Here is a 16,196-nt window from a genome sequence, read left to right on the forward strand (position 1 = left end):
ACTTCACCCTGTTCCCCTCAGCCCATTTCTCCAGTTTGTCCAGATCATTTTGAACTCTGACCCCGCCCTCCCAAGCCCTTGCAGCCCCTCCTAGCGGGGGATCAGCTGCAGACTTTAGAACCATGCTCTGGGGTCCTTATCTCCAAACACGGTTCTGAGCAGGCTGGTGCTGTGGCCAAGCAAGGGGTCAGCCACAGGGCGGTCACAGGGGCACGGGCCAGGGCTAGGACCCTGGGCAGCAGGTGCGTGGTGCTGGGGTGCCCAATAGCTGGGGGTGCTGCAGCACCCCTGCCCCGTACGTCCCTCGCTGTGTCTCCCACCGCAGAACAAACCTCTGGGTTTGCACCAGCCCTGTGAGTGCCCAGCCGTGGCCATGCTGAGCTGGGGCTGTGGGCCGGGGGCACAGCCAAGAGCATTTTCCCTGCCATGGGGAGGCAGGGCCATCCAGAGAGCCCCCCCACCGCTGGCAGGAGCAACCTCACCCTGGCAGGGACAGGTGCCTCCCAGTGCCCCCGAGCACAGTCCCTCTCTGGGAGCCGAGGGCCGGGGCGCGCCGGCCTGGCGAGTGTTTTAGGCAGAGGATCCCACTGAGGGTTATTTTCCTCCCCGAAAGCTGAGCCCTGGGCGGGAGCAAGGGGCTCACAGCTGCAGCCTCAGCCACAGCCCCCAGCCTCGCGCAGAGCTGGCACCTGGCCTGTGCTGAGCAAAGCAGCACGATTAGGTCTGTGCCCAAGCATTTCCTGCTTTCTCCTGCTGGTCTCTTCCCATCTCTTTCCCCCTCCCTCCGGTTTCTCTTCCCATGGGCACCGCAGGCAGCTGCTCTCAGGGCTGGACCGAGCGCCGCTCGCACCCCGTCCCCTGCTGAGCATGCAGCCGTCCTGCCCAGACACTCAGCCGAGGCCTGGCTGCCCGTCGGCCTGCACTTCGGCCCTGGAGGAGACAGGCTTTGGGCGCAACTTGCCCCACCCTCCAGCTCTCCTGCAGTTCCTGGCTCTGCGGGGGGGGGGGGGGGGGGAGCTCATGTGGCTATGCCCTGCAGGGCTGTGGGGGCTCACAACCCGCTGGCCATAGGGACAGGCTGCTCCGAACATGAGCTCAGCAGCCTCGCCCCCGTGCCTCACCCAGTCCCCATCTCAACGTGCCCAGAAGAAAAGGTCACGTCCTCCTGGATGGCAGGAAACAACAGAGATGCGGCCCACGTATCAGCATGGGGCGAGTGCCTGCCTGGGGTGATCCTGTGGAATTGCCTCATTCAGCGCAGAGGAGTGTTAACTCTGAACCCTAACAACAGCACTTTCAACCCCAGCACCTTTTGTGATGGCGCGTCGGGGACCCCCACCCCCCATCCTGCAGCAGCAAGAACAGACTCCAGCAGCCAGTGGAACAGAGGGTTTATTGTGCCTCTCCCAGATGCAGCCCAGCACAGACGTGACGTGTCTCCAGGAGTCTGGGCCAGGATGCCTTGGCCCCTTTGAGATGACCCTGGGCCCCTGGATTCCAGCCCCTCCTTAGACTGGTTCCTTCCAGCCCCAGACTCCTCCTTCCCCCAACACCCACTTCCTAGTTCCCTCGCTGCCCTCACCCGGTTGGGTCTTAGGCAGCCCACCTGCTGGGCAGTGCACTGGACACCGGCCAGTAGGGGTCACCCACAGCCCAAGCATAGCGACCAGCAAGGTGCTGACACTGCCACACACCTCTGATTGGCATGTGTTCTCTGGAGCCCCAGCAAGGTCAAACACCCTGGGTCTGTCTACACTCCCCCGCTAGTTCGCACTAGGAGGGCAATGTATGCAAACCGCATTGCAAATGAAGCCCGGGATTTGAATTTCCCAGGCTTCATTTGCATAAGCGGGGAGCCGCCATTTTTAAATCCCCGCTGGTTCGAACCCCGCAGCGCGGCTACACGGGGCTCGAACTAGGTAGTTCGGACTAGGGTCCTATTCCAAACGACCGGTGCCCCTCGTTTCCACCGGTACACCTCTGGCCAGGCCCAGAGAGCAGGCTGGGCTGGGGAGAGATGCCCAGGCAAAGCTGGGGTTGGCCTGGTTGAGCCGGCGGGCCGCTCTGGGGCGCGGGGGCTGGGTTGGGGCTCCCCTGCGCTCAGGCTCTCGGGGCAGCAGGCCCTGCTGGGAATGTTCTGCCCAGGCGCTGGGTAAGTGAGTCACTGCCGCTGGGGATAAATGGAAACACATGTCAGCCCCAGCCTGGCTCACTGCGCTCCCGAGGCTCCGGGCCACTCGGTAAACACAGGCAGGGGGAGGGGCCGCCTGGTTCTGCCCTGGGGAGAGAGCCCCGGCCCGGCCCCCCGCATCTCCCCTCACCCCAGCCCCCAGCCATGGCCCTCTCAGACAGAGCCTCCCCCGCCCCGGCTGGAGCAAGGGCAAGGCTGCTGGCAGGGCAGGGCAGGGCAGGGCAGGGCAGGGGCCCTGGCTCCCGCAGCGCCAGTGGAGCAGGAGAGGGGCCGCCCCAGAGCAGACCGAGGGGTGTCCGGGTTCACCACGCCCGGCCCTGGCTCTCCCTAGGGCGGAGCTCCAGTGCCAGCCCCAGGACTGTCCCTCTCGAGGGGGGGTGCTCTGACCCCCCCGGGACTTCCCCCTGCAGGGCCAGAGCGGTGCCCAGCCACCCGGCTGCGACCAGCCCATCGCCTCCTGCCTGAGCTGCCCGCCCCTGGCGCTCGGCTGGTGCCCTGGCCTGCCAGCAGCTCAGCCTCGGCTGGAAATACCCCAGCTCAGGCTGCCGGCTGGAGAATGGAGCCCGCGGCTACAGGCCCGGCAAAGCGCCCCACCGGTGGCTGCTCCTAGCCCTGCCATCTGCCACCCTGCGCTCCCTGCAGCCAGGCCCCGTCCCTGGCAGGCTGCCGAGAGGGACAAGCGGGGCCTGGCCCAGGGACCACAGTGAAACCGGCCAGGGGTGCCTCTTGCCTGCTGGGATGCTCAGGGCAGCGGCAGAGGCAGGAGGACCTCGTGGGGGGCTCCGGGCTGCCCCGGACAGGAGAGCAGCGCGGCCCCCGCTCAGGCAGGGTGCAGCGGGAAGCGGGACCCGGGGGAGAGCTCACAGAGGGCTGGGCAGAACAGCTGGGGGCTCAGCGTGCTGGAGGGGCCTCTCCCCCTCGGAAAGGGGCCCCTGCTGCTCTGCCGAGTCCGAGAGCCTGACAGCGCTGGGCGAGCAGGGCCTGGGGGCAGCAGGGCGGACGCCGAGTCGCTGAGCTGAACCCCGACGGGCACGAGGAACTGGCCCGAGATGTGGGGCAGGCGGCGTTTGGGAGATGCCACGTTGCCCTCCCCACAGGAACCCCCCAACCCTGGGGGGGGAGCCCCAGGATCCCTCCGAACACGCAAGATCCTTGTTTGAGCATCTGCAGTGAGCAAAGCTCCAGGCAGCGGAGGCCGCGAGGGACAGGAGGCTGGGTGGGGCGGGGGGGTCTTGGGGAGCCACCCAGACTGGTCTGTCAGAGCCAGGAGCACAGCAGAACAGGCCCCTGGCTGAGCCAGCCCACAAGTGCCCTCTCCATGCCCTGAGACAGGGCGTCGGGCACTAGCCTGGCCTGGCCCTTTAGCAAAGGGCTCTCTGGTGCCAGCGAAGGCTCAGGCCCAGCAGGCAGGGCAGTCCTGGCACAAGCAGCCAGGGGCGAGAGCCCAGCACAGACAGATTGCGGGACAAGGGCAGAGCAGGGTGCCGGCCAGCAGCCGAGCCCTCAGCCAGCAGCGCTGGTCCCCTGGCTGCCCACAGCCTCCCCTGCCCAGCAGCCTGGAAGCTCCGGGGCCGGGGGAAAGGAAGCTGGAGAAGCAGCCTGATGGGGGTCCCGGGTGGAGGACAGAGAGAGGAGTGCAAGGCCGTGGGCCACAGCTCTCTGCTCCGCATCCCAGCCCCCGACGGGCAGGACTGGTCCCAGCAAGGGGAGGGAGCATCTCCTGAGAGCTGGGCTCCATCGTGTCCCAGTAGCCCCACGGGGGTGCCCAGCGAGGGACCCAAGTGCCCTTTGGGGCACAGGCCCATATTTCTGGGCAGCCCGGGAAGGGGGCCAGGCCTGCAGGAGACGGAGCCTTCTCCCAGCAAGCGGCAGCACACGCCCAGCAGCGCCCTAGCGCCTCGAGTCCAGCCTTCCCCGGAGTGGTGCCCTGAATTCCTGCGCGCAGGCACCCACCGCTGCCACGCAGCCAGCGCCCCGGAGCCCCGGCCCATCTTGCCGCCACGCGCCCCGAGGCAGAGGAGGAGACTCTGGGGGGCACGTTTGGGGAATACCTGGGGGAGGTGCTGCCCCGTGCTCAGCGGGAGGGAGCCCTGTCTGCCCCCAGGCGCCCTGCTCCGGGCTCTTTCCCTCTGCAGGCCACAAGCCACCCTCTACCCCGAGCGTGTCTGTTCTAGAAACCTGAGGGCTCTGCAGCTGGCGCGCTCGGGGCAGAGACGGAGCAGCAGTGCAGGCCACGCTTGCTCGCCCACGGGGAGGTGGAGCCTGCCCCGAGCAATGGCCGTGGGACCCAGCGTGACTGCCACGCCTCTGCCCTGTGGGAACAGGACGTGCTGTCCAGCAGGGCCAGGCCGGCACGGAGCCTCCCGACCGGAGCGAGGGAGTGGAACGGACAGGGCGAGCGGCAGCCTGCGCTCGGGGGAACGGGGGGGCCTTCGCATCAAAGCACAGCCCGACCCCCGCTGAGCCCCGGCCTTGGAGACAGGTCGCGCGTCCCAGGCGGATGGGGAGTCCAGCGGGCAGCGCCCCACAGCTCTGGGGGGAAGGGCCCTGTGTCTAGGGAACGGCGCCCCACAGCACAGCCAGCACAAAGCCCAGAGCACCCCCGTTCCCGCATCTGCCTCCCAGGACCGACCGCACGGCCAGTCACACCAGCTTGCGGGGCCCGGAGCGGTCGCCCCGATTGCCGAGAGCCCTTTGACCCCAGCCACGGAGCCCAGCCCTGGGTCCACCCGGGCAGCCCATGGCGGCAGCGGATGGCACCGGGGACAGCTGGTTCTGCTCCTGCCCCAGGCCTGCCTCTCTGGGGGGGGCCTCGGCCCAGCAGGCGGAAATGAGCCGGGCTGGGGGTAAGCAGCAATAACCCAACCCCAGGGCTTCCCCCCTCAGCCCCCCATGGCAAAAACCCACTCAGGCAGGGATGCAGGGGGCCAGGCCCCAAGCTGGGCCCGGCTACGCTCCCTCTGCCTGCCCCCAGCTCCCTGGACTGATCCCTTTGCACCCAGAGTCTGACTCCGCAGCGGCCCCCTCCCGGCCAGGCTCTGGGACACGGGGGACCCCAGCCCCCCCCCACGGTCCGGGGGGCTGGTTTCACAGGCCGGCTGCTCCCGCCCCGCTGTCACTCGATTGCCGCTCTGCAGGCCCCAGTGGGGCTGGGGGCTGGCGCGGGCCCAGGCGAGCTGGGCTCTGTCCCCTGCCAGATGTTAGTCATTACCCAGCGCTCGTGTTTATGAGCATCGCTTTGTTTTCTCCTCCGCGAGCTGGGCTCTTAAAGGGGCCCAGCCCATGGGCCCGGAGCCGCCAGGGCCAGCGGCCCGGGCACGATGTGTCTGAGCCCCCGGCAGCGGGGACGGGACCCAGGAGCCCTGGTCAGGTCGGCTCAGTGCTGCCCTGGGCTGCTGGCCCCCCCGGAACGGGCGAGGGGTCGCTGAGCCGGAAGATCCAGCCCAGACCGGCACCCACGGCAGGATGCAGTGGGGCCTGGGGGGGGCTGCAGCCGAGCTCTTAGCCCAGGCCACCTGTTCCCCCACCAGCAGGACTTGGCATGGGAAGGCGGCTGTACCTAACCAGGCCTGGGCCCCCCGCTGGGTTGCCATGCCAGCCACGTGCCAGGCCTGCGTGGGCTGGTCACATGCGCCCCTGGAAGGTGGGAGCAGCGGCAGAGCCAGGCCTGGCAGGAGGGGACGTGCCAGGCTGCAGCCGGGCGTTCGCTCTACATGTGCAAGCTGGTGCCGGCTGCAGAGAGACAGGGCTGGGGGGGCTCTGTGCCCTCCCCGCCAGGCGTCTGAGGCCTTTGCTGCCCTGGACCAGCAAGCCCAGGAGAAAGGCCTGGGAGCAAGTGGGCCGTAGGCCAGAGCCCAAACCCAGCCAGGTCTCTGCTGCACTAACTCCCCAGCCCCTCCCTCCCACGTACACAGGGCAGGGGGAGGGGGTAAAGCTCACAGCTGACCTAGCACTCGCAGTCCCTGCGCCTCCACCCGGCCCTGTTCCCACTCTGGCACCTGGGGGCCGGGTGCACGGGCCAGGGCTCCAGTCCAGGGCCAGGAGGGCTGCTCCAGTCTGGGGGGGGGGGGGGTAGGGGGCTGTCCCTAGTAAGTCCTTTCCTGCCAGGGCTCCTGCACCCCATCCCAGGCCGTCACTGCCTGCCCATCCTGAGCAGCGCAGCCCAGGAGAGTGGCAAAGCCACCCCCGGGTGCACCTGATCGGCCCCACGCCACAGCCCTGGCCCGAGAGCAGGCTGTGCTGGTAGGGCAGGCGAGCCCCAGGCGCTGCCGGGCGGCCTGTGCTGGAGCCAAGCTTCTGCAGCCAGCGCGGCTCCCGCCTGCTGGGCCCTCCTCGAGATGCAACCTCTGATTTCCCAACGGCCCTGGCAGGCCCAGGGAACCGCAGCCAGAAGGCGCACGCAGCGGGATGCCGAGCAGACTCACCCCCAACTCGGCCAGTCCCAGGCTCCCCCTCCTGGCACTGGTGGCTGTGTCCGCCCCCACACAACAGGCATGGGGGGCAGAGAAGACCCCCCAGGAACAGCCCCTGCGGGGGCCCTGTAGCCAGAAGGGTGGCATGCTGGCTGTGCGCAGAGGAGTGCTGCCGCGACCAGGGCTGCGGGTGACCCCAGCACCAGCCCCCTCGCTGGGGCAAAGGGGGAGGGCCACATGCAGCGTGTGGCTCTGGGGGCCTGCTCAGAGCACCTGGGGCCAGAAGGCCCCACACTGAGAACCAGTGATCCCCTGTAACCTGGGGAACTCCCAGCCACTGGACAGCTAGCACCTTCCTCTGGAGCCACTGCTCTGAGACAGGCCTGCCGGGGCCCTAAGCAAGCCCTTCAGCCAGCGGGGCCCAGCCCACGCAGGGAGCTCCCACCACACGGGCGTGCTCTCTTGCCAAGCGTGCTCTGCCCGTGGGCTGCCGCTGTGCGCTGCGGGAGGCAGATTCCCACCGGGGCGCCAGGAGGAGAGAGGGGTCAGACCCGCAGCGCAGGCCGGGCAGGGGTCGGCTGTGGGAGAGGGGTGGGCGCTGGCTGCAGGGAGTCACGTGCCCTGCCCCGAGGGGCGTGCAGTGGGCACAGCGGTGAGGTGAACTGAACCACCGTGGCCAGGCTCACGTGGACGCGGATCCCCTCCGCCAGCACTCGCAGGGCCTCCCACCGAGCCTGTCCGCAAGTCCGCAGTGGGGTGGGGGACTGGACCCTGCGGGGTATTTGCTGGGGAAGGGGAGGGACGGGGCTGCTGGCTGGGGACGGAGGCGAGGGAACAGCCGCTGCTGTGCTCCCCTCCCTTGCATGCCAAGGCTGAGGCCGTTTCGCTCGCCTGGGGCACACGCCGTGGGTCTCAGCCCGCTCTCCCCGCCAGCGGGCCGGGATCAAACCGGGCCCTGCGCTGAACTGACGAGATCTGCCACTTTGCCTCCCCCACCGGGCACCTTCGGCAGCGGGGGCGGTGCTCAGACACCGTGGGCCGGCTGCCAGGTCTCTCACCCAGCCCCTCTGCCAGCAGGGCTCCAGCTAGAGCAGGCCACGCCGCTCCTGGCCACGCCTGGCCCCGGAGGCAGGGCCCGGGGCTTTCTGCTCGCAAGAGCTGCCAACCAGCCAGGAATTCCACCCCAGCCTGCAGGGGCCGGTGATGCCCTGGGCTGCCTCACCCAGCAGCAGAGCTATTGGCTGCCCCACAGAGGCTGCTGCCCCGAGCTGGGGGACGCTAACTGGCCTGCACCTGGTGGGAGCCTCCAGTGGATCAGCTCCAGAGCGCGCCCAGCCCCTGCCGGCAGGGGCCAGGGGAACCGCAACGCGGCGGCTGCGGGCCCCAAGCCTCCAGAGCCTCGTCTGGGGCCCTGCCGCGTGGCCTGTTCTGGTGGCTGCTGAGCTCTCGGGATACTGTTGCTTGGACAGCACAGAGCCACCGCCACAGTACAGGCCCCACAGGCGCCGTCCTCCCGCAGGGACCTCCCTGCCAGGGAGTTTAGGCCTCGCAGGAAGCCATGGAGCCCGGAGCATCGGCGGGTCACAGTTCTCCCCCTGCCCCAGAGAACCCACCCCCGCGAGGCTGCGGCCAGGCCGCCGGGAGAAGGCCCGTAGCCCTCGCACTGGCTGCAGGGGATGGCCCAGGGGTCATGGACTGTCCCACAGCGTGCTCAGCTCAGTCTGGCCCACAAGCTTTACAGCCCGCGATGGGCCGCTCCTAGCAGGTCCCCCACGCCAGGTGCTCAGCGCTCGCCCTCCTTACCCAGCCCCAGCGCTGCTCCCCACCCCGTGCTGCAGCCAGGCAGAGCCACCGAGCTCCAGCAAGCCCCTGCCCGACATTGCTGGCAGCAGGAATGGGCTCAGGTCTGGGGAGGGCAGATCCAGGTCCAAGAAGAGCTGGTTCTCAGGGCAGCCTGGCCCCCCCAGAGCCCGTGCCCCTCCTGGCTGTTTGCTGCAGTCTGCAGAGGCTGGCGGTGCTGTGCTCCGGAGGGGGGACAGAGGTGGGCTGCCCGGTGGTGGCAGTGGGCCGGGCCCAGGCATTCGGGAGTACTTGGGGGCCTGGAATCCAGGGAGTCAGAGTAGGGATGGAAGTGACTGTCAACTATCCGATAAGCAAGCGACCTCCTCTATCAGAGAGAGGCAGGGGGGGGGGGGGGGGGGGGGGAGCAGGAGCTGGTGGGAGGGGAGCCGGCGTAAGAGCCAGTCCCCCCCCCCCGGTACGGTCTCTGGGGGGAGGGGCGCAGCAGGGAGCTGGTGGGTTTCCGCCCTAGAAATGTAGCAAGCAGGGCTCTTGCCGCATCTCAAAAGCAGAAGTGCAGGAGCAGGGGGCGAGCGGGGGCCCAGCAGCCCCCCCGGGCTCCCCACACAAATGGAGCAAGAACCGGCAGGGCTGTTGCTCCATTTCCCAGGCGACTGGCGGCTGCAGATTGCACTGACCGTTCCACCCGCTGGTCAGTCTGCACTGGCCGCCCTTGGCAGACAAGGGGCTGGGAAGAGGGGGGCTGGGAACGCTCTTGGCCGGGAGACCAGAGCTCGCCAGCTGACCACAGCCCCCTCCCCATGTGAAAACCAGCCCAGGCAGGCTCAGGCCCCGCCCCACCAGCAAGTGGACGCTGCCCCCTAGTGACACAAGTTGGTTTTGCGGCCCAAGCCCCAGGGCCAAGCCAGCGCCAGGCCGGACTCACGGGGCTGCCCCAGGCCTCAGCAGAGGAGAGGAGAGCGGGGCCCGGGGGAAAGGCAGGTCCCCCCACCCGGCAGCAGAGATCAGCTAACTGCCCCAGCCTCGCTGACTACCCCAGGGACCAGGCAGGCCAGCCCAGCCGGCCCCAGGAAAGGGAGCTGGTCCCCCACCCCGTGGGACCAGCCCAGGGGATGCCCCCCACTGAGCCAGGGCCCTGGCGGGGGATAACAGGCAAGGGGCCAGTGGAGTGCTCCTGAACCGGACACCTAAGGGCTGAGACGCAAAGCCAGCAGGGACGTGTTCGGGAGCCAGGCCCTGCCGGCCAATACCGCCATGCCCGGGCCCTGCACAGCCAGGGCCGATCCCTGTGCCAGATGCATCAGGCTGGCACACACCCCTGGCACGGCAGCCTCTCTGCGCTTCGCTGTGCCCCTCCGCCATTGGGACGGGCTGCTGGCGCTGCCCAGGCGCAACCAGAGGGCAAAGCGTCCCGCCCCCAGCACGGCCTGCTTTATTGGATGGATGCAGCCGGCAAGCAGCCCAGGTGGGGAGGGCTGGACAGTCACTAGCCGGGTGCACACACTGCACCTGTCAGGTGGCAGGGCAGGGGCCGCGCGGGGCCAGGGCAGAGGGAGGCCAGGCCTGCAGGCAGACCCAGGGACAGCGCTCTGCCCTTCGGCTGCCCTGCAAGGCTGGAGAGCAGGGCCTTCCCAGGGACACAGCGTGCTGGGCGCTCCCATCCCACGGGGAACCCCGAGTCGGAGCCCTACACGGCCGAGCACAGCAACTGCTCCAGCCAGGCAAGCTGGGAGCAAGGCCCAGGCGGGGCAGGTGGGTTCAGAGGGACCTCTGGCCACTGGCTCTACACGAGGGACTTGGACTCCCCGGCAGGGAGCCCGGCTGCCGACTGGCCCCACCTGTCCTGCAGGAGGCGCCGTGGCACAGAGCAGAGACCCTCACCCTGCCTTTGGGTCATTTAATCTGTAGCAGCCTGGCCCCGACCCAGCCAGGCCCCGAGCGCTGCCTGCAGCCACAAGGCAGGAGTGCATTGGTGTGAGCGGCTCCAAGCTGCTGTGGGCCGCAGGAGATGCCGGGGTAATAGAGCCGCAGGGCCGGGCGCCACAGGGCCAGTCTCGGAGCAGCTCCTGGGCATGGCCAAGTCCCCGAGAGCTCCCCGCTGGCACCCCGGGCGGTGCAGGGCTGGCGGCCATGCAAGGGACCACGGGGAAGCCTGCAGCGACGGCCTTTCACCACCAGGTGCCGGGGCGTGCCATTCAAGCTGCCCCCCTTTCACACGAGATGCCAAGACAGAACCCCGAGACTGTCCCGGGGATCCAGGCCGGCCGAGGCGCTCCCCCCGCGGCGCCAAGCTCTGCGTGCCCCACAGGCCCGACCCCGGGACGTCCCCGCTCCGGTCTCTGCAGCTCCCTTAAATAAATTCAATCCCTTCGTATTTCGTGGCCCCGATGCGGGTCTCTGGCAGCAGGACACGCCCGTCCAGCGTGAAGGCCATGATGTAAGTGGCCACCTTGCCATCGTCCTCCTCGGACTTCAAGGCCACGATGACCTGGTCGTCCGTGTCCGGGACGAATTTGAAGGAGGAGAAGCCGTGGGTGGGGACGGCAGCCCCCACGTGGCTGACTGCGATGTGGCTGAAGTCCGGCGTGGCCCGCAGCAGCAGGTTGGTGCCCCGGTGCTCGTCGGCCTTCTCGTCGTAGCGCTCGTGGCTGGCCCGGCGTGGCAGGAAGAACCAGCGCTGCAGCCTCTCGCTCCAGGCGGCCGATTCGTGGATCAGGTACCCTGGGTGGGTGGGGCTGGGGTGAGAGTGACCCTGAGGAGCTGTGGCCTGGCCAGCAGTCAGTGCTGTCGGGACGTGCCCCTGGCCAGTCTCCTCTCCGTGCTCACCTGGGTACTGACCAGCCTTCCTTCCCACTACTTTATGTCCATGTGTGGAACGAATTTTGCTTTGTGCACCACCATGGAGCCATGCAACAAGTCACTTCATTCTGCACATGGCCGATTACGCGGGGGTGGAGGAATGGGGGGCTGGGCGTGAGGTGTTGGGGGCAGGAGGGGTTCCAGGATGGGCTGGGATGTGGGCTCTCCCAGGGAGCGAGGGTGGCAGAGCGGGCTCAGGGAGGTGAAAGGAACGGCAGTGTGCAGAGCTGCCTCCCCCCAGGAATGGCCCAGAACATAGGGGCTTTCCAGACGGGGGTCCCAGGCTGCAGCCTCTAGAGCTCCTCCCTCAATCTGGCCTGCTGCCCTGGCTGGCGGAGAGAGGTGCCCTCTGGCCCCAGCAGGGAGCTGCCGTGGCTGGGGGAGGAGGCTGTGGCAGCTCCAAGCCCGGCGGCTTATAGGGACCCTGGGGTGGGGCTGAGGCTCCCTTTCCCAGGGCAGGTGAGCCGGGCCAGCACAGCCCCCGCCAGGATTCCAGCTACGCTGCGTGGACGGTACAGAGCCGGCAGCCAGCCAATCTGGACCAGGCGGGAGGCCAGCCAGGCCGGCATCCCTGCCTGCAACCCGCCCCCCCCCCCGTGGGGGCAGGGGAGGTCCAACCCCCCAGCAGCTTTAGCACTTTCATTGCCCCCCCCCAGCCTCGGGAGAACCAGGAATCCTTCCAGCCCCGCCTCGTACCTGGAGGCCTGATGCCAGCCGCTGTCCTCAGCGCGTTGTAGTTGGACACCCAGTTCTCATGGGCCACGTCCCCCTTGGACCCGACCACCTTCACCCACTCGGGGTTCTCGTTCATCACCTCCCCGGTGGTGGTGGTCCACTCCTTCCCCAGGCCGCCCACGAACAGCCGCTCGTCCTTCACCGCCAGCCACTCCGCTTTGAAGCCTGGCCAGCAAGACGCCGCGTTAGCTTGCCCTGGGCCCCATGCGGTCAGGGGAAGGGGCGGACGCTGACGCAGGGAGCCCCAAGCAGCAGCAGACCGGGGGGTCCCCTCAGCAGGCAGGGCTCTGGGAGGGGGAATCCTGTGGGTCTGACCCACGGGAGGGGCTGGGCTACTGACCAGGAACGACGAGGGAGAGGCAGAGCTCACCTTTGCCCACGGTACCATCCCCGTCCGACAGGATGACCCAGGGCACCACCTTGGTGCCCTCGATCAGGTACACCACCCCGGTCCGGTCGTCCACGGCGTACAGCCTCCCGTTGAACACGACCAGCTCCGAGAGCTCCATGCCCCGGCCCTTCTCGGCCAGGTGGGACTCCAGCACGCTGTCGGCCCGGTCCCACTCCACCGTCACGCGGTCCCCGCTGGCCGACAGGCTCAGGTAGCCCTTCCGCAGGTAGCTGAACCAGGTGTGCTCCTGCGGGCCCTTGGAGCCCGTGTCCAGGTCGGCGATGACGGCGATCCTGTAGCGCACCCCTTCAGCGCTGCGCTGGGGCGGGGACAGGGGGTAGGTGTCATTGTACCGGGCCCCCGGCGGCGGGCCAAGGCGCCAGGTGTGGGCATTGCCGGGGGCCGGCCTGCCGGTGGCCGAGCGATGAAAGCAGAGCAGGAGCAGCACCAAGGCCACGCTGAGCGAGGACACCAGGATGGCTTTCCAGCGCAGGCGGAAGCGGGGGTCGGTGGCCTTCGTCATGGACGCGAGGACGGGCAGGCCACCGACGCTGATCCGGAGGGGGGGCATAGACTCACTCCATTGCGGGCGCGGGCTGGGCGGGGCGGGCATCAGGGGCACCTGGCAGCAAGCGAGAGGCGACCGGGTGAGAGCTGGACTCTGGCAGCCGCCCTGCACTGGATCGCAGGGACAGGGCTGCGCTCCCATCCCACGAGAGCCAGACAGCCCCCGCCATCCCCCGCCTCCCACCCGCACGCCAGATCCCCAGCTCCGCCAGACCCTGCTGCCGACGGTACATTCCAGGGAAGGAGGGGCGGGAAGGGGCCTCGGGAACCCACGGCTGTCTGCGCCAGGCAAGGGAAGCTTAAGGAGGCCTCACCGCCCCCCTCTGCACCCCCCGCACAGCCCAGGCACCAGTAGGCTGAGGAGCTCTCGGCCCCAGGCAATTCAGTGAAGCCCAGCAGGGAGGCAGAGGGGGCCGGGGCTCTGCCTTGGGCCCCAAAGGACCCGCTCCACTCCCAGCCCCTCTGTGGGCTCCTGGTGCCCAGGTGGAGGGGCCCAGGCCTCAGAGCGCGCCAGCCGCACACAGGAGTCCCTCCCTGCTGCCCCCAGGCACAGCTTGGCTGGGAAGGGCCCCACAGCCCCAAGTCACGGGCACGGGGGCAGAGTGGGAGACGCAGCTGCAGCACTGGCCAGCCCCAAGGGAGGCCCCACAGGAGGGACCATGAGTGGGCGGCGGGACCCAGGTGCCCAGGCAGCAGCCCCTTCCAAAGCCAGCAGGACCAAGGCGCCCAGGCCCCTGCCCTGAGCCGGCAGGTTGCACAGGCCGCCGAGGAGGGAGGTCCTCCGGCAGCCCAGGGGCCCTGTCCCACAGCCAGCAGGAAGGGCCTTCGGGCACTTGCCTTGGTGGAGCTGGGGGGCTGGGCCACGCCTGAGGGTCCCTCCCGCAGGGCAAGCAGCCGGCGGGGCCCAGGCGGGGCCCAGGCAGGCCCGGCTCCCTGTCTGCCACGGGGCAACAGGTGGCAGAACAAGTTGCAGCTGCCTGTGCTCAGCCCCTCCCCGAGCAGGATCCAGGAAGCAGCAGCCAGCTCAGGGTCAAGCCCTACCAACCCCTTAAAGCCCCCGCGGCCCTTCGCTGCCCTCCCCGGCCTGGCCCCGCCCCGCCCCGCGGGCTCACAGGTGCCTGCACCACCCCTCGGCCATCCAGGACCCCCCTCCCGCCCCTTCCCCCGGGGCCCACAAGCTGCAGACCCATGCAACCCGGGGAAGTCACTGCCTGCCAGCCTGGGGGGTGGGGACTCCCTAGTCAGCGACAGGGGCCGAGCCCCTCATGGCCAGGCCAGCCCCGGCTAGACAAGCCAGACCCGAACGGGCTCTGGGGCGCGGCGCCTTCGCCCCCTGGCCCGTTCCGACCTGCTTCACCTTTCCTGGCGGGGCCGCGGCTGTCCCAGGACTGCTGTGGGGCAGCCCTCTGCCTTCCCGCGCCAGCTCTGCCACGCTGCTGCCCGCCCTGTCCTGCCAAGGTGGCCACGCCTGCAGCCGGGTCCAGAAACGCCGGTGGAACCAGCTCGGGTCACCCCGCGCCCACGCACAGGGAGACGCCTTCCTACCCACGCAGCAGACAGCCCCCCGCGAAGTCCCCACCGCCACGGCCAGCGCCCGGCTGAGACCCTGGCCAGCAATACCCCCGAAAGCTCCCCGGGGGGGGGGGGGCGGACGAGGGGGGGGCTACCCCAGCTCCCCGGGGGGGGGGCGGACGGGGGGGGGCTACCCCAGCTCCCCGGGGGGGGGGCGGACGGGGGGGGCTACCCCAGCTCCCCGGGGGGGGGGCGGACGGGGGGGGCTACCCCAGCTCCCCGGGGGGGGGGCGGACGGGGGGGGCTACCCCAGCTCCCCGGGGGGGGGGCGGACGGGGGGGGCTACCCCAGCTCCCCGGGGGGGGGGGGGGGGGGGGGCTACCCCAGCTCCCCGGGGGGGGGGGGCGGACGGGGGGGGCTACCCCAGCTCCCCGGGGGGGGGCGGACGGGGGGGGCTACCCCAGCTCCCCGGGGGGGGGCGGACGGGGGGGGCTACCCCAGCTCCCCGGGCTGACAGCCCCTGGCCGAGCTGCGCTGAGCGGTCGGAGCCGGCGGGGGGGGCTCGCGGGGGCCGGCAGTTGGGGGCGCCCCCGGCCAGGCAGCCCCCCAGCACCGGCCTCAATGGGGGCGGGGAGGGGGAGGGGTCAGACTCCTGCGGGGGGCGGGGCCAAGGGCCCCCCGGGCCCCCACTCACCCGGGCTCCTCTCGCGACGCTCCGGCCGGTGGGAAGGGGGGGGGGCAGAGCACGGCGCAGCCGCGGGCTCGGGGCCTGCAGCTCCCGGCAGGCCCCGCGCGGGGCACTACAGCTCCCGGCAGGCCCCGCGCCACTGGCGCCCCGGAGCCCGCTGGGGGATGTAGTCCGGACAGACCACGCCCACTGCCAGGCCCCGCCCCCAGGCCGGTGGGGGGGGCTCAGAGGGCTACTTTAGGGAGCGAGCGGGGGCGCTTGCAATGGTGACTGGTGCGGGCCCCCGGGGGGGCTCTTATGCCATGAGCTGGGGGGTAAAAGAAGGAGGGGGCAAGCTCCCTGGGGGGGGGGCTAGTTCCCTGGGCTGGGGGCGGGGCCCAGGTCCCTAGGAGGGGCTAGTTCCCCGGGCTGGGGGCGGGGCCCAGGTCCCTAGGGGCGGGCCTAGTTCCCCGGGCTGGGGGCGGGGCCCAGGTCCCTAGGGGGGGCTAGTTCCCCGGTCTGGGGGCGGGGCCCAGGTCCCTAGGGGCGGGCCTAGTTCCCCGGCCTGGGGGCGGGGCCCAGGTCCCTAGGGGCGGGGCCTAGTTCCCCGGTCTGGGGGCGGGGCCCAGGTCCCTAGGGGCGGGGCCTAGTTCCCCGGGCTGGGGGCGGGGCCCAGGTCCCTAGGGGGGGCTAGTTCCCCGGTCTGGGGGCGGGGCCCAGGTCCCTAGGGGCGGGCCTAGTTCCCCGGGCTGGGGGCGGGGCCCAGGTCCCTAGGGGCGGGGCCTAGTTCCCCGGGCTGGGGGCGGGGCCCAGGTCCCTAGGGGCGGGGCCTAGTTCCCCGGGCTGGGGGCGGGGCCCAGGTCCCTAGGGGCGGGACCTAGTTCCCCGGGCTGGGGGCGGGGCCCAGGTCCCTAGGGGGGGGCTAGTTCCCCGGGCTGGGGGAGGGCCCAGGTCCCTAGGGGCGGGGCCTAGTTCCCCGGGTTGGGGGCCAAGCTGCTGCAGCTTGTGTTAAAGCCGCCCAGGCAATAGCTGCCAGGGATGGGCCTGCCCTAGGCTGCAAAG

At 70.2% G+C, this 16,196-nt stretch overlaps 1 protein-coding gene across 2 annotated transcripts; it reads right to left on the reverse strand.

Moving 5' to 3' along the window:
- Positions 1–10,286: 10,286 nt before the first annotated feature.
- On the reverse strand, positions 10,287–15,304 carry CANT1 (calcium activated nucleotidase 1). 2 transcript variants are annotated; one of them, XM_075904146.2, is made up of 4 exons: positions 15,162–15,304; positions 12,368–13,010; positions 11,959–12,162; positions 10,287–11,124 (listed from the first exon to the last, which is right to left on the reverse strand). In XM_075904146.2, exons 2-4 carry the CDS (start codon positions 12,999–13,001, stop codon positions 10,754–10,756), a joined length of 1,209 nt encoding a protein of 402 aa, XP_075760261.2. In that variant the 5' UTR covers positions 13,002–13,010; positions 15,162–15,304; the 3' UTR covers positions 10,287–10,753. The 2 variants fall into 2 exon arrangements, with proteins under 2 accessions (XP_075760261.2, XP_075760262.2); XM_075904147.2 differs by lacking the exon at positions 15,162–15,304 and adding an exon at positions 14,313–14,533.
- Positions 15,305–16,196: the final 892 nt, after the last annotated feature.

Source organism: Pelodiscus sinensis, chromosome 20 (genome assembly GCF_052426305.1).
Source record: "Pelodiscus sinensis isolate ZL-2025 chromosome 20, ASM5242630v1, whole genome shotgun sequence".
NCBI classification, from domain to species: domain Eukaryota; kingdom Metazoa; phylum Chordata; order Testudines; family Trionychidae; genus Pelodiscus; species Pelodiscus sinensis.